A 23,263-nucleotide genomic window follows, 5' to 3' on the forward strand; every position below is an offset into this window, starting at 1 on the left:
CAGCTTTAGAAGTAAAGTCTTATAATGACTTTTATTTATCACTGAGATTATATTGTGAGTGTCTCGATATGCTGATGATGTGACGCTGTAGGTTTAAAATCAGTTGAAAAAATTTTGTTTTTGCTACAAACACTCTACATTAAAGTACTCGATAAGACATGTTCTAAATAAATGTCAGATTTAAAACTGCGATGCTGATAAAGACATTGTTCATTGATCTGCATGGTCATTTCTATTGTTGAACCTACTTTTATGCTATATTACAACACCAACTCTTTACTAGGTGAGTTAAACCCACCCACCCCCTTAGCCCCACTGCCCCTGCCCCATCCTCACCTCTTCTGATCCTGAGCCAAAGATGAGCAGATCAAATGGGATGGCCGCCACCATGTCTATGAGGAACCAGCCTTTAAAGTAGTGGATGGCAATCTTGGCCGGATGGCTGACTACTTCCTCGTTGGAGTTGACGTAAGTGGTCCTGAAGTTTATTAGGATGTCCACAATAAACATAATGTCTACTATCAGGTCCACTACATTAAGTGGAGAGCAGGAGTATCCGCACTCCCGCCTGTGTCGCTCCTCAATGTCGTTGAGGAGGAAGGCAGCAGAGTAGGGTGTGAAGATGGCTGTGTAGATGACCAGCAGCAGGATGAGCCAGTCCCACACCGCTTTAAAGGGGCTGTAATGGAGGATGGTCCATTTGTCCATACGTGGCGTCTGCAGTTTATACTCAGGCAGCACGTCTGCACCCAGAGAGAGGACCTGAAGAAGAGCCAAGAAGATTTATCAACCTATAGTTACAGAGTACAGAGTTGCTGTACATTCTCAATGAGCCTCACCTAAAACTGCTAAAACTAAAGAAAAATAAGTATATACATATGTATATATACTTAGGTGATATCAGTGGGGTAATATTTATACAGCATTTATAACATACAAAATACAAAAATAAGTTGACCAATATTATACGTGTATGTAGAAAGGAGTATTAGAGTAAAACTTTGAACAACAATAAATATAATATGAAGGGTATATGGGATGTTTTAAACGGTATCATTAAAAATAATTCTGGGCAACGTAGTTATCCTCAACATTTTATTGACAATGGCAATATTATGGAAAACACTGCTGATATGGTCAACAGCTTTAATCATTATTTTGTCAATATTGGACCAAAACTAGCAGAGCAAATTCCTGAGTCACTGCCAGCAGTAGACTGTAGGAATGCCTGATTGACAGGAACCCAAACTCAATGTTCCTCATAGCAGTGGAGGAAAAAGAAATAATTGACACTGTACACATGTGTAAATATAAAACATCTACTGATTGTTATGATATTGACATGGTAATTATTAAGAAGGTCATTGAAGGAATAGTTGGACCTCTAACTGTCATGTTCTGCGGGTGGAGATGGCAGACCATGTGTGGTGGTGGGTTCCAGGAGGCAGAAGATCAGGCAGACGGATGAAAAAATAAAAATATGTTTAATTGTAGACTGGGAGCAACAGGACGAACGAACATGCACAAACGACAATGAACCGACAAAGACAGCAACAAGGAGGGAGGTATAAATACACAAGGGGATCAGGAACACATGGACAGGTGAGAACAATAAGGCTAATCAGGGCAGGAGAGACACAGTCAGGGAGGCCGGGGCGGATCATGACACTAACATATATTTGCAGTTTATCATTTCAGACTGGAAAAGTTCCAAACAAAATGAAAATAGCTAAAGTTGTGCCGCTGTATAAAACTGGGCATAGACACCATTTCACAAATTACAGACCGATTTCTTTACTACCACAATTCTCCAAAATCCTAGAAAAACTTTTTAATAAATGATTAGACAAATTCCTAGATAAATATAAATTACTCTCTGATAGTCAATATGGATTTAGATCGAAAAGTTCAACATCTCTGGCATTAATCGAATCAATTGAGGAGATTACAAATGCCATAGATCAGGAAAAAGTATGCAGCTGGACTATTCCTGGATCTCAAGAAAGCATTCAACACAATTAATCATGACATATTAATTAATAAACTTGGATGGTACGGGATAAGGGGGGTTGTACTGCGATGGATGAAAAATTATTTAAGTGACAGGAAACAATTTGTGAAGCTGGGTGTCCATTCCTCATCATGTTTGGACATTGCTCGTGGTGTTCCACAAGGCTCTGTACTGGGTCCAAAATTATTTATTCTTTATATAAATGATATTTGTAGGGTATCTGATATATTAAAACTAATATTATTTGCAGATGATACAAATATTTTTTGTTCTGGGGGGAATCTAAAGGAACTGCTGGATACAGTTACTACAGAGATGTGCAAAATTAAAAGATGGTTAATAAACTATCTCTGAATCTAAGTAAAACTAAAATAATCTTATTTGGGAATTCCCTTAGAAATGCACAAGCACAGATCCATATAGATGGTGTGGAAATTGAAAGAGTACTTGAACATAAGTTTCTTGGTGTGATTTTAGATGATAAACTAAACTGGAAATCTCATATAAATCATATACGTAACAAAATTATAAGAAGTGTTTCAATCTTAAGTAAAGTAAAAAACATTCTGGACCACAAAGCACTCCACATTCTCTATTGTTGCCTGATTGCACCGTATTTGCATTACTGTGCAGAGGTTTGGGGCAATACCTACAAATGTTCGCTATCATCAATCTTTATATAACAAAAAAGGGCAATACGGATAATCCATAAAACTGGTTATAGAGATCATACGAATCCTCTATTCTTAAAAGCTAAAATTCTAAAATTCACAGACCTAGTTCATTTTCTCACTGCTCAAATTATGTATAAAGCAATAAATAAATTGCTTCCTGACAATATTCTAAAGCTGTTTACTATAAGGGAGCGTGGATATAATTTGAGAGGGGAGTTAATTTTACAACATCCTTGTATCCGAACAGCATTAAAAAGTTTTTGCATCTCTGTATGTGGAGTGAAGCTGTGGAACAGACTAGGTAAAGATATGAAGCAATGTCCGAGCATGGTGCAGTTTAAAAAGCGGTTTAAGGATATGGTTTTTGCAGCCGCAAACGAAAACGTAGCGGGAAAACAGGTAACAAAACTGTTCTGTGGTTTAAAAAAGAACTACAGCATGGAATTAGAAACACGACACAGCAAGAACACGCCTAAGATGATCAACATTATCTGCCAACTAAACAGATACCTTGAGGTACTTTAGAGATTAGCATCAATTTAGAGGATAAAGGGGCCTTTAACAAGAGCAGGACGTTTCAATGCCAGAATCAGAACTGAGTCATAAAATGTAAAACTTTTATTATGATATTACTGTGAGACAAGACGCTCCAGAAAGAAGTCCACCGCTTATAGTAACAACAGGAAATAAAAGAAAGGAGACAAAAGGAATAACTGAACAGAGAAAAAGTGGCTGTTTTGTCCCAGAAATGACTCCAGAAGCATCAACGTTTTGCTGCCAATTATGAAAACCCCACACGGGAATACAGGGAAGTAAAGGCTGGTGCTGTGTGTTAACCAGAAGGGCAAAGAGACAGCTACTACTATGTGTGACAGAGCTAGAAAATGAAAGTGACTTTATTTGGCATTCATCATCTTTGGATGTTCCCTTATCTCAACGCCGGTCACCTTAATAATCTGTGTGATTATAGAGGAAGAGAGAACTCCGGAGTGGAGTGATGACGTACGGCACAAAGAAAACTGCCGTGTTAATAACTGAGGTGGTCATTAGGCCCTCCTTCCTCTTCAGCGCCGGCCTGGGTCGGGTGCTATTACTCTGTGATATGGAATAACCTTTGAAATCAGTCAGAAGGCAAAAGGACAGACAAATTGAATATCTTCTATTATTCATCAAACTCCAACTTCATTAAATGTGGGAGTTTTAAACGCTTGTTTCAATTACAGCCGAGGCTCCGTGTTTGCTCCCAAAAATAATTTCTGAAACGGCTTCCTGTGTGAAACGGCCCCAGCTATCAGGACGAGCGTAAACAAACCTGAGATGGACGGCTCTGCAGGAGTACCCTGCAGTATAATAGTGGTGACAGAAATAACTCTCTTACCACTTATGGATACATAGTCCCTCGCCCTGCTAGGAAGCCTGGGAGGAGTCTGACGGTTGGCAGAATGACAGTTCTGGATTAGTACGTTGTAGCCAATCTGTTTCTAAATAAAAGATCCCATCTTACTTATTCATTGTACCTACTTTAGCTATGTGCAAATGAACTCTCTGGTGGTGCGACTGAAAGCTTGTTCTGTATTTCTATTGGCTTCAAACAATATGCCAATCACTGAAAGCTTTCCTCCCTTCTTTGGTTCGTCTTGGCCTCCTCTGACAAGACTAAGACAAAATTCATAGCGTGAGGATGTTGTTCCATGTTTATGTGCTTCGTAAATGATTCACACAACTCCAAATCCAGTTTCAGATCAACCCAAGAAAGCTATAATTAGAGATGAATGGAGACCGATGGGCTCATGCAGGGTGCGAGGCACGTGCTCTGAGACTTTCAGAATGTAAGAAGCAGCATGTGAGTTAGACGCCGCGGCTTCCTTTCGTTGCCGACCAGCTTCCTGGGTGAGCCCTCCATCTGCCTGTAATAAGCTGCGAGGCAGCCAAGGCCAGCAGAGAGCGTGTCTGTTCCAGACCTTGATCTGCCGAGCCCGGGAGTCCAGAGCTGGTTTCAAGACATCTGCCGTCACTTTGTGTTCTTCACAGTCAGGCGTCCAGAGAACTGTTTACAGCCTTAAACTGTAGACAATGGCGAGAAATTGAAATCCTCCTAAGGGTTGTGAATTTTATTTATTTTTTTTGCGTCTGGGATTTATTTTAATGTTCATCAGCAAGTGGTGAGTAAAACATTTAAATTAGAGTCTGATAGACCCCATATGTTGAGTCACTGGATTAGGGTACCATACTGGTCACAGGTCTGCATAAGGAAGAGTAATTGATTCCTGTGTCTCATACTTTTATTTCTGTCATCTTCATGCTCTCGGTGTCTCAGCCATGATCCTTGAATGCTGTTTGTTTATGGCAGTCCTTTCCAGTGCTGATGTGGCATCAATATCGTGATAACGATACATTTTCACTACGGCTGTGTATTGGTGAAATTCTGGCGATACAATACGTATTACGAAAAAGGGGAGACGATACAATATATCACGATATATTGCGATACATTCAGTCAGACGATATTGGCGATTTTTTAGACTAAATTTACTATAGGGAAATTCAATAAACAGTCCAAACTGATACTTAACATGTTTAACCATAACAGAGGGATTTACATTTCAATGGTGGAAAAAAAAACATTACACACTGCTGCCAACTAGTGGTCGGCGTTTGAATTGCACCACAAGAAAAGAAAATAAACAAATGTTTCCATGTAAATTCTTCCAAAAATAAGATACGCGACTTTTGAATATTGATACATTTTTGCAAGAAAAAAATCACGATATATTGCGATATCGATATTTTCAATACCAGCTTTTGTATATCGGTATAATATCGCTGGGGAAAAATCACGACATTTTGCCATAATCGACATTTTCTTACATCCCTAATTTTCACTTTTATAGTGTCCATGCTTGACAAAGGACATCACAGAGAGGAGGTTAACATATGAACAGAGGATGTACGTATTGGTGCCAGAATCAACCAGAAACCACAAGGTCTTCTTTACCACTGGAACACCAGTGCTAAAAATGTGCCAACAGGCTTTTTTCCCCTTAGATAAATGAGGATTCACACAGCAGCAGTGTTTCTGGGCCACTAGTTAATCACAGCCCTTTGCTCATAAGTAACTTTGACTTTAATACTGTACAGAGAGGTCAGCGTGATGCACTGTAGTGCCTCTAGCTTCTTTCCACGGCCTTGAGCAGAAACTGCATCTGGATGCAGATGGGGTCAATTTCTCTGTCCTCTATCTGTTACACTGTTAATGGGCAAAATGCAAAACTGAGACCTATTCTGTGGTTTGGAGGAAGCTGAGACCTACCCCTGGGAATATTTTCCTTCATACACTCGTGTCTCTTCAGTGTTTGATCTTAGATCCAAGGAAGGATGAAACAAAAGGACCTCTGTACCTGACAGTAACTCTAGAAATCCGGTTTGAATTCTGGACGCTGGAGGAGAATCCGTCCTTATTCGCAGCAGCTGTAAGACTGTACTCTACTGTAATTAACAATTTAGAGCCTTCAGATTTCACTCTATCACCTTCAGTGAGAGTCAGTGTCTAAAATATTAGGAACAGCATTCCTATAATAAATGTTAACATACTCCAGTCTACAAATTTTATCTTCTTTTAAATTTCGCTGTTTATCGCTTTTAGTTTTTCTGGCTTTTCTCTTCAAAAGACACTGAAATTACTTTCAAAGTAAAATTAACAGTAGTAGGTCAGGAGGTAGAGCGGGTTGTAGACGACAGGTAGTAGGATCGCCCCGGCTCCTGGAAGAGAAGTCTGCTGTTGTGTCCTTGGGCAAGACACTTTACCCTCCCTGCCTTCTGGTGGTGGTCTGAGCTAAACTAAAGCAAGATGAAAATTTGTGTATGTTGAGACTTGGATAGGATCAGTGGAGTGGTTAGTGATTTAATCCCAACTACAAAATATTGAATGCCTCTAAGTCCCTTGATCTGTGACTCGGGAATGCTTGTGCAACTAGTAATGAAAGGTCTTTTGAGTGGTAACTGATATTAGAAGAAATAGAATGACCAGGGGAGAACGGTGAGACCAACAAGATCATGTATTGAGAGAACAAAGGAACCACAGGTAACTCTGATACAGGACCTTAATCTGGCCGATATTCTTTAGAATAAAACCCAGAGATTGAACAGCAAACTTGCCATACCTGTGTAACCTTGTCTGTGACGTTGTGTGTTCGGTCTTTGACTTTGGGAGCAATGATGGTCTTCTCTGACGACGGAGGGGAGGGGCACTTCTTTTCATTGTTGCTTTCAGAGAAATTGAGGGTAATAAGGGGGATCTTGTTGATGGTGCTATACTTGTTGAGGTTGGAGTCGGAAGTGGAGCCCAGCAGGCTGGATTTGATGTGGCTGAGAGGCCCTGGAAGGAAAATGTGAAAGAGCAAGGTATAATCAGTAAAGGGTAACACGGTTTGTTGAAGGGTTGTGAACTATGGACACTGGAGAACAGTCAGGTGTTACTTTGTGATTCTTGTGACATGGATGGTGAAACATGAAGTGAGCCCTTTATTCTGGAAGTGAGTTCAACCACAACAACACAACACTGATAATACAACAGACACTGAAATACTATACAAACATCAAAGAATCCAACCTACTCTGTTAAAGACCTATTCACACTGGATCTTGACCCAGCTACGCCCTCAACAACCTTTTAGAATACCTTATTAATTTCCTCTAATGATTATCTGAATCAGTCTATGACTTGTGGAGTCCCGCTGGGGTTTGTGTTGGGTCCCACTTTATTTCCCCCTGAATTTATACCATTGGGGCAAGTTATTCACCAGTTTAGTGGTGTTTCTTACCACCTTTCTGTCGACGATATTCAGTCGTATTGCTCTAGCTTGGAGAAGGAGCCACATGGGCTATCAATTTTGTTCTATTGCCTGGATGCAGTTGAACATTGGCTCAACGCTTATCATTTAAACATGGCCAAAACTGAGACATTAATTATGGCTCTAAAACATAAGACCTATGCAATCAGAGATGACTTGAATTATCTTGCCTTGCCTCATTAGTAAAATCAAGGCTGCACGACATGACATTCAGTTCTGAGATGTTCCTATCTGGTCATGTCTGCCTGATGTTTAGGAAACCAAGAAATATTGCAAATTTGCACCTCTTGCTCTCCACATATGACCTTGAAATGTTGATCCATGCATCATTTCCCACTTCGATGCTTGGACTATTATAATAATCTTTGTATGTGTGTTAGAAATAGAAAAATGGTCTTGATGGTGCTAAATGCTGCTGCTCGGCTGATTTCCTAGGCTAATAGGAGATCCCACATAACTCCGATGCTTGCGGCTATGAGTTTGTTACCAGCATGGTTCAAAGTACAATTTACGATTCTGGCCAGACTTGCAAGAATTACATTTAAACTATATTGCAGACCTTTTCATTCCATATAAAGTCTCCCACTCTCTTAGATCTGCAGATCTTCACCAACTGGTCATTCCTCACAATAGATTTAGGAATAAAGGGGGTCGCACTTTCCAAGTCGTAGCTCTGGAATGCACTTCCTTTGTCGCCAAGTTCCTTTCCCCTGGTAAAGGACGTTATTAAGGGACTGAAAACTCGCCTGGCTTTAAGCTAGCCTTTTATCATACTTTTACGGAGGTTGAGTTGTTTAAAAAATGTCTTCTTTGAGGTTTTATTGCCCTTCATTTGATAGTTGTATGTATACTGTTATTCTACCTTGTTTTTCTTTAACTTCTTTGTGTTTTGTGAATTTTATTTCTGTGAGGCGCGCTAGATAAAAAAAATTGAGTTGAGTTGAGTTTGAGGCTAATTTTTTTTTCATAGCAAGGTAAAGAACCAGTGTAAATGGGGTCATAGGCTGTGTCCAAATTCAGGGTCTCCTCCAAATGCGGCAAACAAATGATTCCCTGGTTTGGAAGGACAGATCAGGTGTTTCCTTCCTGACCAAACCTATTGTAAGATTCATTGCAAGCCAAATGAGAGATTTTTCTTCATGTAAAGGCCCATTTTCATATAATGGCTGATGAAGTGGGACAGCATTACTGTTTCAAATGAGAGTAATTAAAATCGTGCCTTACAAAAAGTAAAAGTTTAAATAGTTAATAGACTTTTGCTGTTGGCGTAGTTTTTGACAAATATTAAAAAAAAAAAAATCATAAGAAAAATGACCATGAATGAGCTTGTACGGTGGGTGGGTCCTGTAATTTTTCATGCATAGCCACTAAGTTTAGCTTTAATGTCCATTAGGCACCGCCTTAATGCTAAGCGGCAGGTTATTCCCTGAGGTAAGGGCAGGAATAAATCTGACCCATGGGCAGCACCTGTTTTTCCCTGCATTTGCTGTATAGTAGCCCGTGAGGTAGTTGGGGTTGCTGCTCTATTTTTGCACGGACTGCAGAGCGTGTTTGTGTGCTTTTGGGGGGGGGGGGGGGGGGTTTCAAGAGTTGGGGTTGCCCAGCCGTTGCTTTGCCTAATCTTGCTGTTCCTTTAGCAACCACTAGCTTACGCTTGGTGCCGCCCGTGGCTAGACCATCCAGTTTCACAGCCGCTCACCTCTGTGTCGACCAGGTCCTGAGAAGGATACAGCCCCTGAATTTGGACACAGCCACAATTAAACCATCTCACTCTCTGATGAGGCTCAGACAAAACAAATGTTCTCTCATTTTACTTCCCAACTCTGTCCGTCATTTACCAAACTGACATGGCTCATAATAGCCCTTTGGTTCCATATGAATGCATTCAACTGTGCAACGACATGACATCTCCACACACACACACACACACACACACACACACACACACACACACACACACACACACACACACACACACACACACACACACACACACACACACACACACCCGCGCACACACCCGCGCACACACACACTGACATGTGGCCGAAATGAGCATGATAACAAGTGAAAAAAAGACTTGCTGATTCGGTGGTGTGAGCCAGCAAAGTTGGGTTGCACAGTTTTTATTTCCCCCTCCCTTTTGACCAAGAACATTCCGGTGATTGAGAGTCAAGGACAAAGAAACAGACAGCTGAGGATGAGGGATTGCATGCGCAGCTTCAATACATGCCACAGTCAGGATACATCACAGCAAAGTCGGAAGGAATAACTTAAAGTAAAAATAACGCCGAAGCCATACCCCCAGCCATCCAGGAGCGCGATACTAGCAAACCAGGGGGTGAGAAGAAATAGGAGGTAAAGAGGAAAAGTGGGATTATGGAGGGCTGGATGGATTGTAGGGTCATGGGTATAAACAACATCAGCATAGTGGTTTTATCAGAGAATCTCTGTGGCAGCTCAGGGAATAAATCCTTGGAGAATTGGAGAGGATATGTAGAGATGGAGAGATTACAACAAACACTCTAGTCTGGACAATAAAGCAGAATTTACAGTGCTGACAAAAAGTATTTTTCCCTTTACAAATTTACTCTGTTTCTGCCTTTTGACCAATCATAAAACAAATTTCAATTTCAAAGATGAAAGAAGCAAAAACAGGAGAAATCTGCGAGGCGGTGACTACTTTTCACATCACTGTTGTAGCAGTACATTTAATAACATAGAAATACGGGGGTGCGCATAAAGGCTTTGAATGGAAACACAGTCGAGTTTCTATTCATTTGGTGGATCCGGAGGTTAGAGACAGTAGGAGGCATCAGCATTGATTTTCTCCAACAGAAAACAAGCAGGACAGAAGTCTAAAGTGTGTCTTCATGCAGGCGCGTGCACAGGTCAGTGTGTGCTTCAAACTGAGTCGTCCTGTGGGCAACTGGCCTGGGGGGGTCATCAGCATGGCCGTGCACACTCAGACTGGGTTAATTAGCGGTACGGGGTTTGGCCGGAGAGCTTTCAAACACACCGTCAGTCATCCAACTGGGGAGCGTCTGCATTCAACATACATCTGTGGGAAACTCATGCAAAAAGCAGGCCTTGTGCGTTTCTCCCGCCGGCGTGCGAAAAAACAACAAGGAGAAAAAAAATGCATAAGCTGACAACGCTGCAGGCTGTTGTTGGTTACCTTTAATATTGCGACCATTGTCTGTGGTGGCAGGTGGAGAAAGACAAGGAGGGGGTGGAGGTGAGAAGAAATCTGGTTTTGTATGATAATAAATGAGCACTGGCATTAAGCCCCAGCTACAGCCTCGTGAACAATTCATTACTGCAAAGCAGACTTATTATACTGTCAGCCACCCTGAGTGGTTTGAACGAGGACTGTAGTTAGAGGCAGAAGAAGACAGATTACCCTGGGAGGAACTGAATGAGAGAAAAACACTAATGACAGATTTAACTTCCAGGAGAGATCAATACCACACTGTACAGATAATGAAGTTATTGATTAGAAGATGTAATCCCTAACTATCGGAGCATTGGGATTAAATCATACTTCCACATTGAGCACGAATCTGTGATATTCTGTTTAACTCCTAACATTTAGTCACTATGGTGTCAACATCCACCACTGAAGGGTAAAAGGCTGATTACAATGTTTAGGTCTAACTCTTAGGTAAATACTGCTCAACCTCTGGTGGATTTTAAAGAAGCTATTGAAGTCTGCAGTGGATGCACGCTCACAGAATGATAGCTGTTGGACTTAAGCCAATTTAAAGTAGGGATGCACCGATCAGGTTTTTTGCTGCCGATCACCGATACCGATATCAAAGAATGCTGATCACCGATACCGATCAAGTGGATTGGCCAGAAATTTTCTACATTATAATGAGTGCTACAAACTACATAATCTGGGAATAAAGGAAATGTAACCTAATCTAAAATGGTCTGTATTAGGGTTGTCACGGTGTGAAAATTTAACCTCACGGTTATTGTGACCAAAATTACCACGGTTTTCGGTATTATCGCGGTACATTTTCTTTAAACGTGCTACATTTTCACACGATTAAATAAACCCTGTATGTCAGGAAATATTGTCCTCAGTTTGTGTCTAAATTTTGCCTAAAATGTGTTATTTTGTAATTATGTTGTTTATTTGTTTACATTTTTTCCCTTCAATCTTTAAAACACCTATATTTGCCCATAACTTCTTATTTTATGTCTGTTTGATGTCATCATTTTAAAAATATTAGTTCAGATGATACTCAGTACTCAAGTAGCCTTCTAATCAGATACTTTTTTACCCTTACTTGAGTAATAAACCCTACATCAGGAAAATATCGTCCTCGGTTTGTGTCCTTCCAGTGAGCTTTGCAGATGTGGGAAAATGTCATCAGGCAGTAATCGTTGTTAAATTCATAATTATTCTCGGAGAGAGACCAACTCTTATCTGCCCCTGGGAGCCCCGTAATGCATAGCGCCATTTCAACATGGGGGTGTCCGCAACACGGTTTATATGCAGGTAGCGGCGCTGCGGCTGCTTTATATAGCGACTCGTTGCGTTCTCCCTCAACCCAAATCCTCGGATCACGCATTTTAGCTAAAACGCTAACGTTAGCTTGCCTTGCGTTGATTGTAGAGTTGTGGGTGATGGTCACGCAGATGTGTCATGAGATTTGAAGCATTGCTGCCTTTCACAGACACTTGTTCTGCACGTGCTGCAAACAGGATAGCCGTCTTCTATAAACTGTCCCTCGGCATTCTTCAAATATCTAAAAGATTCCCGTACTTCCGACTTTGTCTTCTTTGAGGGATAAAAAATGTCCCCCTGAGTGCTGTCGTCTCCTCCTTTGTTCATTATTTCAGCTTTAGCTTCAAGAAAGTTTTGGTTGTAAACAACAAAGTGCGCATGTGCCGCCGGCAACTTCAGCAGATGATACGGTGGCTGGTAAGGGTCACCGCACCTACACCGCAGCCACGGTAAACCCACCAAGATAATATAGTTTTTTTTTTAAAACAAGACGGTTATTATTATTGTCAACTTTTTTTTACCGGGGTTTAGCGCTACACTGGTTACCGTGACAACCCTACCTGATCGGTCTGCTTTGATCTATTTTGAAAACTCCGATCAAAACCGATAGGGGCGCTATCGGCCGATTACGATCAAATGCCGATCCATCGGTGCATCCCTAATTTAAAGTGGTTGGTATAGTCTGGTAACAAAAGAAAGCTTAAAAAATGGATACGACTCTCAAAGTGAAAGTTGTTGTAGAGTCGGTTAATCGGCTATTAACTGTTACAGAGCATCAATGCACCCCTATCGTCTGTCAATAGGTAAAGTTAAATATATATATATATCGACTTGAATTAAATTATCAAACAAATCTTCATTGGGAATTTGTCCATAAATGATTAACTTTGGCATTATCCTGATTTAAAATGGCAGCCAGTGAAATTGACACATTTTAAGCAACATTTAGATGTGTTTATAGCTGTGGGTCATCCTCAACACAGCGATCTTATGATTCAACCCCAAATAACCGAACACAATTCAATGATTTCTCAACTTTGCTTTAGCCCAAGTTAAAGGGGCCATTTCATGGGAAAATCCATGGAAAATCCTCTGTTTTGGAGCTTTTTAACATGTAATATTGCTTTTCTAATGAAAAATACCCCAAATCCATTTTGCCTGCACTCATGCATTTTCTTGTTTCAGCTGCAAATTTAGTATTTTATTTTGAAACGGCCAAGTTGTACGTCACTTCACTTTCCTGCTCTCAACATCAGGCCCTGCTCCTCCCCTGGAAGCTAGTCTCTGGTCTGAAATCTGGCAACAAGTTTCTTGTAGCAGACTTGGTAGTCTACTGATAAGTGTGCTGGTCTTGTGCAGGTTCACATCCTGGTCTCAGCAGTAACTTTTTATTTTTTTTTTAGCTGCACTTGCAAGTAGCGATGCACCGATGTGAAATCTTTGGGCCAATATCCGATATTAAGATCGGTGTTATGGCCGATAACCGATATTTGCCAATGCCAATACACTGACATTAATGCTTCTAAAATCCACAGATTTTGTATAGACAGAAATTTATTAAAGCTGAATTTACGCATCTGAGATGATTACAATCCCTGTCACATGACTAAACAAATACACATCAGCCCCCCGCCCTCTGAAACAGATAAACAAATGGAGACAAGATGTAAAAAAACATTAGTTGTTAATATTGGTCCAGTTTTATTTATTGGACCGATACCGATATGTTAAAAAATGACTAACAGAGGCCGATACTGATATTGAAATATTGTTCACCCCTTCTTGCAAGTATGTTTTCAAAACTTTGTTGGTAAACTATTTAAAATATAAGAAGTAATATGTATTTAAATTTTTTTGCTTTTTTTGGTTATTTAGCCAGTGTGTGTCCATGTGAGTTGGGGGGAGACGCAGACTGAATCCCCTTCACTCGTTGCCCGTGAGAGCGGGTGGATGAGGGAGTCTTCAGTGTAAGATATTGGGAGGTGTGTGGCGTGAGAGTATCTGAAGAGGATCAGATGCGTGTGTCTTAAGCTCAGTGCGTGAGTTTAGGCAGCCCTGTTAAATGACATTACAGCACAAGTAAGCCTATGTACATTTCTGTGTAGTCATTAAATAATTTTCATGGTTTTCTATGGTACTTTACCCTTTTGACTTCTCCTGATCAGGTCAGTTCAGAGACCACTAGGTTAAATCTTTGTTTACATCATCCTGGAAAAAGCTCAGTCCGTGATAATGTATATGTAGGCAGGTTTAGTTAAATAAAACTGGTCCAATGAACAGTAGAGAAAAATATGCCTACCTTCACTGGCATGTCTGTCCCTAAAGGCCATCTTGGACTTGGACCCAAAGCCTTCCATGTCATGTACGGAGGAGGCTCTGCGAATACTGCACATACTCTCTCTGGAGGGAGTTGGAGTGAGGCCTGGGATTGATGGAGCTGCAGTGAGTGTGTCCTCTTGGCTCTGGTGTTGGGACTCCTCAGGGTATGTCCGATCCCAGGGGCCTTTGGGCGATGAGTGGTCCAAAGGGCCAGAAATGGGGGTCGAGCAGTGGCTGGGGCCAATAAGAGCACGGGTGTCGTTAGCATAGGTGGGACTACAGCTCTCGCGAGTAGTGGGAAGTTGGTAGTCGTGCGTTGCCACTGAGCCATCGCTGTGGTGAGGAGAGTCCACCAAAACGGCGTCAGGGTCCTCTTGGGGAAGGGACTGCTTGTTGATGCCCAGGAGTGGTAAGGCTGGCAAACGGAAACGAAAGAATCGTCCTTTTCCTGGTGTAGAAGGGAAAAAAAGTACAAATAAGAGATCTAAAATTAATGAAGTACCCCCTAATCCTTCATGTAATGTCAAGAGTTTCAATAAACACCATATTCAATAAGAGAAGACGGGACTACGATTAAAATGCTTTAAAGCAGTGGTGTCCAATCTTGATCCTTGACCTTACGTTTTAAGCTTCAGGAGACTTGATGCAATCGTTCCTTCAGCAAGTGCTCAAGCTCTACAGAAACATGGTAATCACCCACCAATTCAAATCAACTGTGTTGACATAGAAACACCTAAAACATGTAGGACGGTTGTCTCAGAGAGTCTGGAAAGCACACCACCGCCCTCAAGTTATCTAAAGCCTCTGCCTCACTGAGCTGAAACATGTGATCACTAATTAGGAAAGGCATTCCTCAGGGAGTTTCTAAAACATTCCCAAACATTCCCAGTAGTTCTCAATTTTTTCAAGAGTCATAGGGCCTTGTTGTCATGCCCTCAAATGTGATCCCACCTGTCTCCAATAATTCTCAGTTGTTTCTCGTTTTAGTTTCTGTAAGTAAGAAAGTAGAAGAAATGTAAGGAAACTTCAGGAAATGCTCACTTAGAAAAAGAATGCTCACTTAAAACTGGACAACAACCCCACAATACTCACCATGACCTAATAGAACATGGTTCGATCACCACAAATTGGAAAACTTTCAGTCACATCAATTTTAAGGCCCTGGTATTCACCAGGTCTTCCCTTCAAGATTCCCTTTGCTTCCTTCTGTGGTAGGATGAACAAATTGGTTCATGGAGATTTGTCCAGGTGGATGACATCCTGCGGGGCGGGGCACGCTGCCTTCATAAGAGGCAGATACCTGCTGCTCACACACAGCTCTTCGATTCCAATCCCCAGCACCAAGCGTGTTTGAGGTGGCGATATGCCGGGTGCGACCGTAAGTAAAACCCAGTTTACCGTCTCATTAGTATTTCCTCTCTGTGACAGCCTATATGGTTTATCTGTAGTGAGTGCTGGTTGGAAGCTGACACTTATACAGCTCCAAGCTTACCAGCCAGAGCAGGTGCGTAACCAGCGTGGCCTCTTCCTGTTTGGACGTTGTTCTCCTCCCCAGCTCTGCAGAGGTAAGCCAGTAGTTTTGGGTAATGGGGTGAGCCAATCCGGGGGCTTTTTACCATCTGTCTGTCTTGCAGCGCGGTCAACCTGCAGTGCCGGCTGGGGGTTGTCAGCGTTGGTGGTATGTAGGGCTTCTCAATTAATCGAATTTTAATCACGATAACGATCTGAGTTATGAACGATTATAAAAACAAAACAAGCCGATTATTTGTTCCTCCCACTTGCGCTGCCCTGAGTTGCAAATGAAGCGCTCCTCCCACAGTGTTGCCAACTTTGTGACTTTGACGCTATTTCTAGCAGCTTTTCAGACCCCCTTCTTGACTTTTTAAATCTTAAAAGTACCTAGCGAACATCTCAGAAACATCTCTGGTAACCCTTAGCTACTTTCTGGATAACTGTCGTCGACATTTCCTGCAGGTTAGCTAAACACTCCGCCTGTGCTCCGGACCGTTCTTCAGGACATTAGGAAAGGGAATGATGTAGTGATGTGTCAGTCGCTAAAGAAACGGCTCCCAGAGTCGCCTCTGTTGGATTAACCAGAGTGAGTGACACACACACCGCACCTGCGGACTCCTGAGCCACTAAAAACGGCTAAATGTGCGCGTGCGGCGCGCTAAACACACGTGCAGCTTGCCCGATTGCTGTGAGACCGGGGTGGGGGGTGGGGGGTGCAGCTGTGGTTGGGACAATTATTACATTAACTGATGGACTTGTAAATAAATAGTTTATAAATAAGGTAGAAATAAGTTCCTCACGCTGATAACTAATAACTAATCTCTCTGAGGACACGGTGCTAGTGCACTCTCCTACAGCACCTTGACACAACTCAGTAAATATTATGCAACATTTTGTGAACATCAATTTATTTGCATGTATTTGTTATAAATGCCACTGTATAATTCTTGCTGTCAGTATTTGCAAGATATTGGTATTTGGGTCTGTACTGGTTAGACTTAAATGAGTTAAACCAAGGTCTATAGTCCTTGGGTCATAGACTATGATCTGTAAGTATATTGGTCTTTTTATACTGGGAATCAGGAGTTATTTTAGAGATCATCTTGTTTCTTGTTTATTTTTGTCCTGATTGTGCCCTGAGCAATTTTATCACTGAATAAAAACAAATAAAATCAACATAAATTGAAAAATCGTCCTAAATGATCGTGATCTCAATTTCAGTCACCATAATCGTGATGATTATTTTTGCCATAATCGAGCAGCCCTAGTTGTACGCCTCGACGGCTCCGCCACCTGGGCTGTGTTGGATCCTTCGCTGCTTCACCTTGGCGTTCCTGGATGACTAGATCCAAGCAATGCGCCCCAAGGCTCCACACTGCTGTTTTGTTAACCTTTCCTTTAATACAGTATTTTAGTCCTCTGCTGGGCGGGGCTACGAAGTATTTGGTTGCCAGGGAAACCACTGGATCTCCCACACTGGATACATTTAATGGAGCCAGTTGGGGGATTTATTTAGGTTTCCCTGTTTTTAACATAACTGACCTGTGTAGCGCCTCCTTTTTAATTTAGTACATTTGTATCTGTATGTTTTTAGATGAACTGTTAAACAAAGGCCATTATTGTATTTAAGAACACCAGTCTGTTCCTCTGTGGGTGCACGGACCAACGTCCTTTTAGTTCCCTGGCACCTACCGGCTATGGGGTGGCACTGTTGCAACATTTTAACTTTACATTCTACTTAGTACGGACCCATTTAGCCACACCTCCTTAGGCACTCTATTCCTCAGCAGCGTGCTTCAATTGCAATCCCGCTACAAACACCCATGAGTGCACAACTTCCTGTGGCTTGCTTTGGACGACCTTTGCTCAGATTGTACCTAGCTATGCATTAGACAACCACACCACACTGGGAGGACAGCTTTATTGTTGGGTTGTAGTCCTTCACTTGAGTCCAGCATGGCCAGTCCCGATTTAAATTCTCAACATCCCAGCCATGCCAACGTGTTTGGCTCCATCCAATGCATCAATAAATAACAGCAACCACTATTAAGAAGTTTTGTTCATTGTTATGGCTGGTGCCGTAACATCATGCTCAAAATGATCATCTACCTTTCATGCTGTAACTAAGAGTCTTTAAAATGCTCCTCAAGACCTTGCCAAGACTCTTCAAAGAGTGTCCATGGTTTTTAAAGAGCCATTCAGCTTGACATGACCCCCGTTGGCCTTGTGTTGTGTCTTCATGATGTGTTTTCAACAGAACTTCCATGAGATCTTCAGCGTCCCTGCTCATCCCATGGTACACGGTTGCCTACAGCACTGAAGAGCCTGCCAATGCCGCCATCTAAAAAAAACTCTGATCAAAACAAACGCCTGTTGTGCCTCAGGCTCTAGTTCAATCTTCAATTTCCTTCAATAATTCATAGAGGAGGACATTTGCTGATATTTTATAAGGCAGTGGTGCATTGAGAAGGGTCTACCTTAAAGGATTATGCGCTGCGTTCTAATGAGTGACTGATGGACTCTGGAGAAATGAAAGTGATGGAAATCTAAAAAGAAATGCATTTCAGGAGGAGTGAAGAATATTCCACAAGGGAAACTCACAAATACATATTTAGCTACGTTCTACAATATGGGCAAGCATGTCATGCTTACATAATTATTGCATATGGACAACAAATCGTGTTCTCCGTGTTGTGAATCATTTAGCCACATGAACATATGGTATACATTTTACAGACTGTTTCAGCCCCCAAATACACATGACGACACACTACTGCCACGACTAGGTAATGATTCCTTTCAAGAAAAAAGAAAAAAATGGACACAAAAGTATAGATTTAAGAAGTTTCTACAAGTTATCACCTGGACACCTGTCTGATTGAGCCATTTGCAGCACAATATGATTTAATGTGTGTAAAGTCATGGGAAGCTAAGGATGTGTTTCGTAGACCAGATGGAAGTAATCTTAGTCAGCAAAGTGTGTTAAATTTAATGATTTAACAGATGCTATAAAGGCTTGGATTTATATTTTGTATTTAATTCAAAGCAGAATCAAAAGCTTGAGCTCAAATCTGCATGATACTGATGAATAAACAAGTACTTCAAAGCTGCTTTCTGGAGTTTCCCCTTTCAGAAACTATGTATGATTTGTCAGACATCCGTAAAAGTGATTATCTCATCATGTACTGTGATAAAACGTAAATGTTACATCTTTTTATGCTACGCACGCCCCCTGCCCCGCAGAGCTCCGTGCAATAGGAAACCGAGCGCCGACCAGAACTAACCAATGGCGCTAAGCTTGGTTTATGCTTGACGCGTCCGCGAGGTCCGCACGGCTCCGCGCTGCAAAATTGCGTCATTTTAACAACCACGCCCCTCCACCGCGCCTCCGCACGGCCCAAACTTTCTGCACCGCGCACCTAGGAAATTTTCTAACCACGCGGACGGAAGGACGTGGAAAAACATGGCGGACCGGCAAGAACTAGTATGGCAGAGGTTGGTAAATACAGACATTTGTATGATTCAGCTCTCAGAGATCACCGTGATCAACATGTTGTTAATAATTCTTGGAGAGAAGTAGCTCGCACTGTCGGAAAAGACAAAGACGGTGTTAAAAAATGCTGGAATGCCATGTTGTAAACAGTAATTTCTACTTCTACTATGGTGTAGTGTTGGATGCATGCCGTAGCGCTCCATGCTGCCCCCTACAGTTTGGGAGAATATTGGCTCACCGCAGAGACAAGCCGCATGAACCATAAACGCTGCGAGTTGTGAAGCGCGTTCCATCCGCGAGCCGCATCACCAAGCCGAAAGTAAATGCGTCAAGCATAAACCAAGCTATAGACTACCGCTTACTTGCCTCAAATATAAGGAGTACCTCGGCTGATGCAGAGTTGATGAACTTTTTACGGACAAGTAAGTCTCTAAAATGTAAATATATGAGAACACAGCATGACATGAGAATAATACTCGTAAAACAAAGTGTTTTAGCGGTTTGTCGGCTACAAAAGCACATTTATAAACAGAAACGTGAAGTCGCCATCTTAAAAAAACAGAGGAACAGAGTTTTTGTGTGATATGCTTGTCAGCCACTAGATGGTGCCATTGGATGAGAGAAATCCTCCGAAAAGAAGTTTTAACTCCGTCATCAAAAATTCAAGTGGTGGTTTGGGTCTTCATTTCAGTTTCTGTGGTAAGATCACAAATAGTTAATACGTTACCTCCTATAACTTACTGCATTTCTTTAGTTTTAGGAACAACCAAGTGGGAACTCGAGAACCCTGACCTAAAGCCAGTCCGGAAGGGACAAAAACTTCCCTGGTTCCCCCGTCTGCCAGCTGGGAACAGCTCCCATCTACCGGGGCATCCGAGCCATGCGGCCGCCCAGCTTCGCCCGGTTCCCATTTGAGGCTGTAGTTGTCCTGGCTGCCTGTGGATCTCTCAGAGGGAGACCACAGACACATTGTAGCTCGTGGCAACCCCTGTTGCCTCCTAGCTCCATGTTAGCTTTGAGTTAGCTCATAGCTACATTCGTTCAGAGTTTGATGGGTGTCTATCAGGGATGTGTATTGGTGAAATTATGGCGATACAGTACGTATCACGATACAGGGGAGACGATACAAAATATCACGATATTTGCGAAATATTCAGCCAGATGATATTAGTGATTTTTTTAGACTGAATTTAATGTAGGAAAATTCAATAAACAGGCCAAACTGATACGCAACATGTTTAACATGAGGTATCTGAACCATAACAGATGGATTTACATTGCAATGGTGGAAACAAAACCCACTGAACACTGCTGCCAACTAGCGGTCGGCGTTTGAAATGCACCAAAAGAAAAAAAAATACACAAATGTTTGCATGTATAAGTTCGTCCAAAAAGTTGATACACGGCTTATGAATATCGATATAACATCGCAGGAAAAAATATCAAGATATATTGCCATATCGATATTTCCTTACATCCCTAGTGTCAATCATGTGCTCCCACCCTCACAGCCCCACTCTCAGATCCACCTCTTTACCCATTTTTGGATTTCACAGTAGTGATGACACGAGGTACATGACCAACATGGTGGTGGTGGCAACCGCCCTTTTGGCTTCAAACAAGCACTATAGGTAACTCCACCAGGGTATATACAGCAATCCTTAAGTAAAATTTACTACTTTTTAATACTTTTTTTTACTACCTTCAGAATTTTTTTAAAATCACAACACTAAATTGCAAGTGTTAATCAGCGACCTATTTACACATATTTTAACATATATAACATACAAAAAGAATAGACTTAGAGACTCACTGATGTTGACAACGTATTGCACATATTTATTTTACTTAGAAAATAAGCCAGGCACTTCTGTTCAGCGGTTCAGACAGTTGACCACGAGGCCTGAAATGATGCACAACGACCACTGAATATGACGTCATCATTATGTGACCGGATATGCTAAAGTAGGGCTGCTCGATTATGGCAAAAACAATAATCACGATTATTGTGACTGAAATTGAGATCTCGATTATTTAAGACGATTTTTCAATTTATGTAGATTTTTTTTTATTATTCAGTCATAAAACTGCTCAGGGCACAATCAGGGCAAAAATAAACAAGAAACAAGATGATCACTAAAATAACTCCTGATTCCCAGTATAAAAAGACCAATATACTTATAGCTCATAGTCTATGACCCAAGGGCTATAGACCTTGGTTTAACTCATTTAAGTCTAACCAGTACAGACCCAAATACCAATATCTTGCAAATACTGACAGCAAGAATTATACAGTGGCATTTATAACAAATAAATGCAAATAAATTGATGTTCACAAAATGTTGCATAACATTTATTTAGTCGTGTCAAGGTGCTGTAGGAGCGTGCACTAGCACCGTGTCCTCAGAGAGATTAGTTATTAGTTATCAGCGTGAGGAACTTATTTCTACCTTATTTATAAACTATTTATTTACAGGTCCATCAGTTAATGTAATAATTGTCCCAACCGTAGCTGCACGCCCCAACCCGGTCTCACAGCAATCGGGCAAGCTGCATGTGTGTTTAGCACGCCACGCGCGCACATTTAGCCGTTTTTAGAGGCTCAGGAGTCCGCAGGTGCGGTGTGTGTCACTCACTCTGGTTACTCCAACAGGGAGCCGACTCTGAGAGCCGTTTCTTTAGCAACCGACACATCACTACATCACTCCCTTTCCTAATGTCCTGAACAACGGTCCGGAGCGCAGGCGGAGTGTTTAGCTAACCTGCAGGAAATGTCGACGACAGTTATCCAGAAAGTAGCTAAGGGTTACCAGAGATGTTTCTGAGGTGTTCGCTAGGTACTTTTAAGATTTAAAAAGTCAAGAAGGGGGTCTGAGAAGCTGCTAGAAATAGCATCAAAGTCGCTAAGTTGGCAACGGAGCGCTTCATTTGTAACAGGGCAGCTCAAGTGGGAGGAGCAAATAATCGGCTTGTTTTATTTTTATAATCGTTCAAAACATTTCATTCGGAATATATTTCTATGTCGATGTTCAGAATACGACACCTGATAGTCTGAAAAAAATAATACCTAACTTGGAAAAAATAATACCTCTGAGACCAAATTTAACACTTTTAATGGCCTTAAATTTGACTATTTTTATTTATCACTTTTTAATACTTTTTAAAACCCCGCGGACACCCTGTCCACAGTGACCAGTGAGTTTGTCCATCTTTTTTAGTCATTTGGTACAACTGGTGATTTCAGACTGGACTGGCTATCCAACAGCTATTCTATGCTGGGTGATATGGTGGGTCACATGATATCTACCTTGTAAACAATTGTTCCACATTTTTAGCTGAGCTGTCTAGACAGACAGTAGCAGTAGCAAAAAATGTTGCTCACAGGTCAGTCTAGTCAGTTTTCTGCTCTATCGGTTTGGTAGGCGGGATGACGCAACAGCGCAGAACAACTAAGATGGTGGTGGCTCACTTGAAACGGTTTTGGCATCAACTATATTTAGACTTGGGCTTTTCTTTGAGTCAACAACAAATAGAGGTACTTAAAGCTGTTATGGTGAATCTGCAAACAAGCTGGGTTTTGAACTCAAACATGATCACGGAACACTCGATCCTTGTTTTCCCTAGTTCCACATCCACCTGGACTGGAGACCTGCATTGCCAGAGGAAACAAGATAGTGCTAAACACCGGTCGTTGTTTTCTAGGTCCAAACATCTTTTGTTGCCCGTGACTTCAAATGGTGTTTTTCTTTACGGGACTCTGGTAGTTTGTCCTAAAGTTGTAGTGGTAGCAGCCATCTGTTTCTCCTTCTCTGATATTACTGAGCCGTGAACCCTCACACCAGTGGTGTTCTGTTGCTAAATACGCAAGTGCAAACTAAATGGAGG

The 23,263-nt window shown here is 41.6% G+C and overlaps 1 protein-coding gene across 5 annotated transcripts in view; it reads right to left on the reverse strand.

Annotated features, from left to right (window-relative positions):
- LOC107380961 (voltage-gated inwardly rectifying potassium channel KCNH7) overlaps positions 1-23,263 on the reverse strand; it is a 164,386-nt gene that overhangs the window by 65,405 nt on the left and 75,718 nt on the right. For 2 of the 5 annotated variants that reach the window (XM_015952387.3, XM_015952386.3), the window contains exons 4-8: positions 14,354-14,821; positions 10,714-10,734; positions 9,838-9,861; positions 6,846-7,060; positions 337-762 (exon numbers count right to left, since the gene is read on the reverse strand). In XM_015952387.3, coding sequence (XP_015807873.3) covers positions 337-762; positions 6,846-7,060; positions 9,838-9,861; positions 10,714-10,734; positions 14,354-14,821 — 1,154 coding nt within the window. The remainder of the gene's footprint in view (positions 1-336; positions 763-6,845; positions 7,061-9,837; positions 9,862-10,713; positions 10,735-14,353; positions 14,822-23,263) is intronic. The other 3 variants (XM_054743248.2, XM_015952388.3, XM_015952389.3) reach the window with 3 other exon arrangements.

Source organism: Nothobranchius furzeri, chromosome 14 (assembly GCF_043380555.1).
Source record: "Nothobranchius furzeri strain GRZ-AD chromosome 14, NfurGRZ-RIMD1, whole genome shotgun sequence".
Classification (NCBI taxonomy): Eukaryota; Metazoa; Chordata; class Actinopteri; order Cyprinodontiformes; family Nothobranchiidae; genus Nothobranchius; species Nothobranchius furzeri.